Here is a 9,655-nt window from a genome sequence, read left to right on the forward strand (position 1 = left end):
CTCACCAAATAAGATATACTTATAAATGTAGGGTTCTTAATCCTAAGAAATTTTGGATAGAACCAAAAATCATTTATAGTATTATAACAATAGTGCATGTTGTTTCCTATGAGGAAAATATTATGGAACAATTAGAAAAGTTCTTTTTCCAGCGGAAGAGCAGAGTTATTTGTTCTAGTTGAAGAGTAAAGTGTGCAAGCTTATAAGTCATTGAGTGGATTAAAGCTAGTACCAAGACAATGACATAAATGTGATGTATAAGTCATTGTATGCCTTTTAAAAAAAAAAAAATTTAATGATATACTAATTAGTATATTTGATATGAAAGATTTAACATCTAATAACATAGTATATTCTCAATAGAGTGAGATTGAGATAATACTAGTTATGATAACAAAAGCCTAGCTAACTTTTGTAGATATAAATCTCAAATATAAATACTAGCCAAAGTATATCATTGGTTGAGATTGCAAGGCATCTTAATAACTGTGTTTAATTGCACATTTTCAATCCAAGATCAGATCACTAAAAAACAATAAATTGGGTAGTTGAGATACACCCTAAATCCAATATTGCATAGATCGAGGTATCTAACTAAATTGGAGGTGTAACAGTGATGCAATCTGGATATGGGATATTAAAGACTTCAAATCCAATAGTGGATATGTCTTTTATATTAAAGGTGTAGTTCTATGTTCTTAAAATAACTCAAAGTTAGAAACTTTGAATAAATCAAATAGGGAAGTCAATAGATTTCACCTAGAGGACAATTCAAAGTAAGTATACACCTGTGTCACTAAAGAAAATGATATTGCTAACAATAAGCAATTTTAGGGCACAAAGTATACAGTTGCTCTCACCCAGAGAAATCTCTGCAGAGTGTAATATTTCTAAACGCAACCTTGTGGCCACATATAAAATTGAAGGTTGTACTAGAGAGCAATTGTACAGTTCATCGAGGGGAATGGGGTTTAAAGCCGAAAGCTAACGAGTCACCTTAATGGAAACCCAACCTAGTTGACTGGAGATCCCAAGATCTAGGTTCAAAGGGACAACAGAAATTCTGAGTGACTCACCAGAAGCACTAGGAAGATATAAATCTTCTACCCATTTCTATGATGAGACAGTGCTACCTACAGCGATGATCAGGATAAGCTACGCTTTTAATGACTCTTATACCTTGAAAATTCAAGTGGGGTTTAGTAGGATACTCTTAATAAGAAGTCACCTATATGAGTGTGAAGTGGGGCCGCTTCTATGAGAACTATAAAGGCTAAGTTTTCTAGAGCACTCATTGAATACCAGGACTTATTCAGGGCCAAAATGAACACAACAATGAGAACCAACTTTGTGAGGAAAGCTACTGTATGTTTATTGTCTTGGTTTACACAAACGGCTGAACAGTTCAAGACATCGCGTTCACTGGTTAGCCAGTAAATCCGATAGCAATACACTAGGGAAGGTTCAAAGCCAAAAGCCACCTATCCTGATGCAGTAACTTTTCGACTATACTCTCTCTAGTGTCTGCATGATCATCTTTTGCATTTTACGCGAATTTCCATTCATGTGGGGGATTGTTGGAAACGGGGGCATTAAAAACATAAACTTTGGATGAGATTTGAAATAAATTCCGTTAATAATTTTTTACGGATCTCTAGACAAGCGCGTTTCTCTCCGTAAGGAGATGAATGTGGTATATTTATTTTCTGAAATTCGTTTCCGGATGAATGAGAAATTAGCTCCAAAGTGTGGTATTTTGATAAGCCTAAATGGGTATGCAAATTGTGGGAAGTGTTTGTCCCACATGGAAAAAATGTTGAAACAAATTGAAATTTAAATAAGCTGAGTTTATGATTTGGGCTTGGGCTTGGGCCTAATTGTAAAGTCCAGATTATTCTTTTTTGAAATTTTGGATTGGGCCTAATTTTGGACTGGGCTTATTTAAATGGGTTTCACAAATGAGTGGGTTTTTTGGATGGTTGGCTTTTTGAATTAAAAAAAACTACTTTTTAGTTTTTCTAAAAGGTTACACCTTTTAAATTAAAAAACCATATTTTAGTTTTTCTAAAGGGTTACACCTTTTAAATTAAAAAACCACTTTTTAGTTTTTTTTTCAAAGGGTTACACCTTTTTCCGAACCATCATAACCCATGGTTGTACCCACTCGAAAAGACACCATGTGAACCATTACAACCTATTGAAATGGATGTGTCTATTGGTGAACAGACACCATGTGAACCATTGCAACCTATTAGAATGGATGTGTCTATTGGTGAACAGACACCATGTGAACCATTGCAACCTATTGCAATGGTTGTGTCCAATAATGAAGAGATACACCCAATCCGAAAAGGTATATCTGTTTCTATAAATATCCCCTTTGGATCATTTGCAATTAATTCATTTTCATTTTCTTCTATCTCCCTCTCTAGACTGGAACCCAACCCAAGTGGGTTCAAACCATAGGTTAAGTGGTTCGAGCCACTTCGACCCTAATCCAATTTCATCGAGCCATATTAAGATTGGTCCGAACCATTTGGTTCAGATTACACCCAAATCAACATTTATATAGTATATAGATGCATTTTTGAGTAAGAAAGAGTATTACACGGAGGAGGTTCGCCGTATTCACGAGTTTGTAGTGCTGCTACTGGTGGATGTAGACCGTTGTATCCTGGAAGATAGACGCCACTGAGTCCGTTAGCACCATGGGGGGACGAATCTGTCTTAAGTGCATAATATCTAATACTAGCCTCGGTCCAAGTTCATTCCTTACATATTATTATTATTATTTTATTACTTTATTTTGCATATTTAATTAAATATAGAGTTGCATATTTAATTAATAATTTATTAACATATTGTTAATTATCTCATGACATATTATTATAAGAGTTGTTATATCTTAAAAGTGACATTAAACATATATTTTTCTAACAGTTTTGTCAATACAAGCTTCACTTATCAAAAGTGATTAGACATGCATGATAAAGAGAGCAGACGTAGACCATCCAATTCATTGTTATTGGGTGCACCCCGAAAACCAACAAAACATTAATATCCAATGAAAGACAAAATTGAATAAAATTATCACACAAAAACACAAGATGATACTAGCTTTGTAAAGGCATCATCAAAGATCAAAAGAGACAAAAATTTTAAGTTAGACCCATTTGTAATGCTTTGACTATTATTGATCTTTGTTGTAATCTGATAGTACATCACTAATCCATGATCAATACTTTGTATACAAAGTAGAGAGAAAACAACAAGATTAGCTCAGCTTTTTTGGGCTTTGTATACGGTGGTGCATGCAACTCATGACTTGAATCATAATAGTTTTTGTATCATTTGTTACTGGACATATAAATAAAAAATTGAATAAAGTTGAGAGAAAACAACAAGATTAACTCAGCTTTTTTGGGCTTTGTATACGGTGCATGCAACTCATAACTTGAATCATAACAGTTTTGTGTCATTTGTCATTGGACATATAAATAAAAAATTGAATAAAGTTTACGTATTTTAAACACATTACTTACATGTACAATGATAATTAATCCAGAATGATGTAATAATTTTTCATCTATTTAGTTTATCTTTCAAAGTTTATGTTTAATTTTTTTCCCTCGTTTATGATTCTCTCCCAATGGAAAAAAGATTTTAAGAGGGTCTAAAGAAAGGTAATATTAGGAAAAAAAAAAAAAAAAAAAAAAAAAAAAAAAACGAAAAAGAAAAAAAAAAAAGAGGAGATTAAAATAGTGTGGTAGAGTTGGTAAGGATATATATAGTAACATGACTGATATGACTTTGTATAGAACCTAAGTTTATTTTTTAAAATTGCTCTGCAATCAAATAGAGCTAATAATAATGGAAATGAACTTGACAAATAAAATAAATATATGCCACTTCTTTGCAGCAATATATATATCCAGAGATTAGGCAGCAAATGGTAGAACATTACATGCTATATACCGAAAACAACTAGAATTGCATTATTATCCGTAGCTGCTTGCACCAGTCATTATTCATAAGCACAGCTACCATAACCTGCAAATTGGTACCACAAAAAAAAAAAAAAAAAAAAAAAAATGTTCTTTTAGGACAAACACAATATAATGCTATGCATTAAACTGTGAACTTTTTTAAAAATTTCGACCAATTTTGTGTGTAGCATTTGAAATGTGACTTACTTGGATCAGTCACGACGGTAAGAGCAGAATTCTTGAAATCGCAGTTCCAATGGTTCCTTCCCCTGCATTGGTAGTAGAGGTTCATGGCTATGGAAGCATGGTTGATGAGATTATCCGGCGAGTAACACGGGCAACCCTTTTGCAGGATCCTGCAATCCACTTGGGAGCATGCATAGTTGATGTTTGCTACTAGAGTTGCTGAGTCTGATGAAGGCTTGGCCACACACCAAGTTTTCTGTAACCCCCCAATTGGAAAATTTACACAAAAATTTAATTACTTAGTCAGGACAAGTTAGGTGAAGGAGTACCGAGATAATGTGAGGAACTAGAAAATTAATTACCTGTCCATGCACCAAATTCAAAGTCCCAACTGCATAAAAATTAATAGGGTTCAAAATTAGAATTTTTAAGTCTCAGATTGCAAAGATGTGGGCTAAAAAAATTAAGTAGAATTGAAGACATCAATATAGTAGTATGAGAGTGAGCTTAATAATTTGCAGTATAATTACTAGAATGTTTGTTCCAATCACTTCATTATTGATGCAAATCTATCATTTGCAAAAGCCATAGAAATCCAGATTTATGGACGGATAATTCAATACTGGTGACTATAAAGTTTGAGGAACATAACAATATCTATATATATATATATATATATATATATATGCAACTTAATTGAGTGGACCATGAGAGTTCGCTTAAATAACATTTGTGATTTGCTAGTGATTGCATGTATTCGAGAGTTCAAAGTAGCCCACGGATAGACTATGGATTGATTCATCATTCCCAAAAAAAAAAAAAAAAAAATTTGCAGGTTGAAGGAAGCCTAGTTGAGATCTTCTCCACCCTCACCCTCTCTCTCTCTCTCTCTCTCTATATATATATATATATATATAATGATTTGTGACTATTAGACATGGTGATAGTCTCAATTTCAGAAAACCCAGTTCAGATCTGAAGAGCAAAAGTGTGTTGCAAATACCCAAAGTGGTGATTTGAAGTAAAATGGCATAATTGCCACAATCAACAGTTGCAATTAAGGTAACACTGCCCAAACTAGTGACTCAAAATGTAATTAAGCAAACAGTAACCACATGAAAATCGACAAACACTATAAGGTAAATCTAAGAAATTAGTGGAATGTAGCAAGTGTAAAATGAATGAGCTTTTGAAGGTACTGACAGAGAACTGAAAGACTGGTAGAAAAACCTGAAATGAAGGACAGTAGGAAGACGAAGAGAGAGAAAGTTGCTGCTTTAGGCATTGTGATGTAACTCTCTACTTTTGCTCTGAACAAGTAGTAAAATGGTGGTAGGCTTTTAGATTTTTAAAGTAAGAGAGGAGGAAAAGGCCGCTAAAAGGGCCAACGGCTATATTCATTGCTTATCTGTTATGGGGATCTTTTGGGGAGTTAATGGACAAAACAGGGGAGCTGAGAGGAGAGACATATGATGTCACTTCACTCAATCATTGTTTATTTATTTATTTATTGGGATAAGGTAAAGTACATAATCACTGTTTTTTATTCATTTTCTCCCATCTTTATTTGCGTATTCATTCATTTCCAAAATCAATGCAATTATTTGGTGGCCAATTGATCATTGGTTGTATATTGATGCCCAATTTAGGTACTTTAGGAAGTACATATGTGGACATGGGTAAAATCGGTGACCACGGATTTTTTTTTAAGAGGGGTGCTTATGAAGAGTAAAAAAAATTAAAGATAATTTTTTAAAATAAAAGAAATAAATATAAAATTTTTAATTTTTGTAACTTGTTCGACTTAGATTTTTTTATCTTTTAGTTATGTCCGCACTTCCTAGATTATTATGGATGTGAGACGGAAAGAAATAAGAAAACCGATTTATTTTATTTTCTTTTGAATCTAAAACGCAAGAGTATATATAGTGGGTATTTTAAAAAATTGAGTGGGAATATCAAAGTATGCGAGAGAGAATTATGAATGTGGGGGGCGATAAAGAGTTAAAAAGAGATGATTATCTTATAGATCCAAAAAATTAGTGAGGGCAAGAATGTGAAGTGTGGTATTTTTATCAATTAAGAGGGGGCAATTTTAAGAGTTATACAAATTGAGAGAGGTCATTTTCAAAAATTTAACAAAAAGTATAGATAATAATGCAAATAAAAAAAAAATCCCCCACTAGTCTAGGTCGGTACCTAAGTACGACAAATCTTAAAAAAAATAAGATATGAGTACTGAATATGGTAATAAAAAATAAATAAATTTTATTTATAAAAATATTAATTTTTGTCAATTTTTTAAAAAATGTTACTAAACTAAATGCAATCATTAATATAATATACAAGTTCGTTTCACAATACATAAAATAAGCATCCCTAGTCATTACTTAATAAATTTTAAATTTTTTCTTAACAATTATACGTTGTTATTATTGTTGAAAAAGTTGCATTTTAATGCTCAAACTTGTTAAAAATGTATTATAAAGTGTTAGTGTCAGATACGCAGTCAAAATAACTAAGAAATATTTGAGAAGTATCATATACGTGTTAGAAATTAAAAAATACATTTTAAAATTATGGATATGTTTAAGAAGTATCGGACACGAATTCGTAAAGTATCGGTGTCTGACACGTATCTAATACGGGTGCGTTGCTCTTTTAGAAATATCCGTACTTCTTAGCCAGTAACAAATAAAAAATGATATAATCATGGACTTTATTTTATCAATTACATAGTCAATTTAACGTCGAAATTAGTGATTAGGATAAGTACTTAGAAAAGAAATTTTATTATTTTTAAAAGTTGACAAAAATCCGACCTATATTTATTAGCGTAACTACAAAACCTTACTTCTAACAAATTCATAATCTAATACAAATTATACAATACGTAATGCTCTTTTGATGCCTCAAACGAGCATTCTAGTGTCCATTAAAGAATTATTGGGTGGGAAATATATATATATATATTTGGGTGTCATATTCAAATTTGTACTTAATAATACAGCCGTGAATTGATCTAATTTGTCTCCTCACCGACAAAAGGTCACCCCATCATGAAATAAATGATGAGAAATTGAGAACCACATCTATTTTTAATTGGTTTATTTGGATTTTTCTTTGAAGAGGCACATCTATTTTTAATTGGTTTATTTGGATTTTTCTTTGAAGTGGCAGTCATCTGTTTGATTGCTTTTACCGATAACCTATTTCAATAATTGTTTCGCAAGCAAAAAAAATAAAAATAAACTACTTCCGTAGCAGTTTTGTTAGGGAAGACTTGCTAGAAGCACTATTGAAATTAGAATTTTTTTTTCTCTCTCCTTTTCCTATACAAATTCCGGATCAATTTGTTTTAAAAAATTAATGCTATACACAACAAATAAAACTTAAAACAATTTTCTTATTTTCCAATTTTAGGGGTCAAGATAGTAAGACACTGAGATTCAAATAAAATCAGGTGAAATCTCAGTTTCAGAATGATAGAAAGAAAACTAGATGAAACTCCTACTGCTATAGATTTGCCATAAACCTAAACTCATACTTTAATATACATTTTACCTTTTTTATCTCAATAATCTACATCTAACTTTCATCCAAATCAATTTGTGAACAAATCTACCCATTTTTCACCATACACACCTAACCAGAGAAGTCAACTTTAATGGATAAGTTCGTATGTTTGTTTTATAAAAGCTACATATACAGCACAAAATCTAAATATATATATATATATATGTATACTGCAAAAATTTAAAACATACTATAGTTCTTTTGAACAATTCTTTGAATATCCCTAAACAGAAATATTTCCCGTCTTTTTTCATGTATGATCATCAAGAAAATTCTGGTAGAGGTAAGAAGCGAATCCCCAGATAGCCAAAAACATAGCCACTACCTTCACCCCATCCATATTTTCATGGTAAAACATGGCAGCAAAGACAGGAACAAGTGGCAGTGGCAGTATACTAATAACATTAGAGAAGAGGGAAGACACCATAAAAATCAGCCCCACAACACCAACATAGCTAACTTGCCAAGCCAGAGCTGCCCCTACCAGAGTCATAACATAACACACACTCCCTCTTCCGAAACCTTCCATTTCTTCCCTCAGCCCCCTCCATTCCCCACTGCCAAACAACCCGACGACACAGATACAAGAAGCGACGAGGGAAGTATAAATCTGCATGCTCAAGACCACTGCAAATGTTTCCTTTTTCAGAATTTTTTCGAAGGCGAATTGCATGAGAGAGAGCAGTAGGGAGTAAGCTGCTGATGCTCCCAGAGTGCATAAAAAGCCGACTGTGCTTTTCCCTTTGATCCTCTCTCTAGTATTGGAGTCCGTTGGATCGGAATGGACTGCAACGAGGCACGATGATAAGGTTACAAGGATTACAGAGTTGAGAATTAACATGGTAAACTTCTGGGAATTAATGAAGAAGGAAAATATCGCGTTAAAAGCCAACTGTGCGGCACAAATCAAAGAGTAGGTAGAGAGAGGAAGGTAGAGGAGTCCAATTGAGTACAACATGTTATCCCCAGCAAGAAGAGCACCAAGAAACAAGTAAACCATGGAGAGGGTGCGAAAGGAAGGTGACGCGGGGATGGTGGGGGTAGGGGGATGATTTTTGTGGAAGGAAAAGAAGCAGAGAGGGAGGAAGAGAACTGGAAAGGCGGCGCTCTGGATGAGCGTCGCCATCCATATACTTTTTCCTCCTCCGTCATAGTAGAGTCTACTGAGTATAACCGCACCAGATTGGCCTATAAGAAGGAAGGCAATGTTGAGCACCACCAAGAGCCACCGTTGCCAACGTTTGAGTCCCACAAGTGGCGGTTGATCAGTGACGGGAGGCCCGATGGTTGAGTTTGGTTCTTGGACCTCTGTAAATGCAGAACACATCGAACAAAAGATAACCCTTCCACACAAACTAAACTTTTCAGGCATAAGATATATTTATATATCTATATACTTGAACTGCATAATTATATACACATGAGAGAGAGATCTCCATGGCAAAAATGATTCGATCATGATGCCAGTTTCAACATTAATGGCCGCTATATTGTTCTTAACGAAAACTGTGAGTCTATATGGACTCTATTGTTCCACATCATTTCCTTTTGGCCGCCAAGAATTGATTCCTTTTAGACGGTCTTGATCATTTTGATCAATGCAAACGAGATATCCATTGGTAATGCCCTGTACTGAGTCACTTAACCAGAGTATTAACACCATAACTTTCATACATCCCAAAAACATAGTCTTGCTAATTAGTCCTAGAGTAACTGTGGAGAGAAACTGTTCTACATTCACTATGACCAAATACTGGTAGGTCTGGACTCGAGTCAACTTACAGCAATCATGAGTGGAACATCCTACTTATGATATTTACAGAAAAAAAAATTTAAATAAAAAATCCTCCCAATGGTCCATCCTAACCTTTAATGATGCTGTAACTGCTGTTCTGAATCATCACTAA

At 33.7% G+C, this 9,655-nt stretch overlaps 2 protein-coding genes across 3 annotated transcripts; both read right to left on the reverse strand.

Annotated features, from left to right (window-relative positions):
- Positions 1–3,882: 3,882 nt before the first annotated feature.
- On the reverse strand, positions 3,883–5,612 carry LOC132310350 (glucan endo-1,3-beta-D-glucosidase). Of its 2 annotated transcripts, none has more exons than XM_059808532.1 (4): positions 5,376–5,612; positions 4,535–4,563; positions 4,194–4,428; positions 3,883–4,050 (listed from the first exon to the last, which is right to left on the reverse strand). In XM_059808532.1, the coding sequence occupies exons 1-4, from the start codon at positions 5,455–5,457 to the stop codon at positions 4,025–4,027; spliced, it is 372 nt and encodes a 123-aa protein (XP_059664515.1). In that variant the 5' UTR covers positions 5,458–5,612; the 3' UTR covers positions 3,883–4,024. The 2 variants fall into 2 exon arrangements, with proteins under 2 accessions (XP_059664515.1, XP_059664516.1); XM_059808533.1 differs by having other exon boundaries at positions 5,403–5,607.
- A 2,266-nt stretch (positions 5,613–7,878) lies between these two features.
- Positions 7,879–9,248, reverse strand: LOC132307592 (probable purine permease 11). Its single transcript, XM_059805401.1, has one exon. It carries the CDS (start codon positions 9,118–9,120, stop codon positions 7,999–8,001), a length of 1,122 nt encoding a protein of 373 aa, XP_059661384.1. The 5' UTR covers positions 9,121–9,248; the 3' UTR covers positions 7,879–7,998.
- Between the last annotated feature and the right edge of the window lie 407 nt (positions 9,249–9,655).

This window comes from Cornus florida, unplaced genomic scaffold (genome assembly GCF_030987335.1).
Source record: "Cornus florida cultivar Cherokee Brave unplaced genomic scaffold, ASM3098733v1 CherokeeBrave_3.0.0_Hap2_Chr05, whole genome shotgun sequence".
Taxonomy (NCBI): domain Eukaryota; kingdom Viridiplantae; phylum Streptophyta; class Magnoliopsida; order Cornales; family Cornaceae; genus Cornus; species Cornus florida.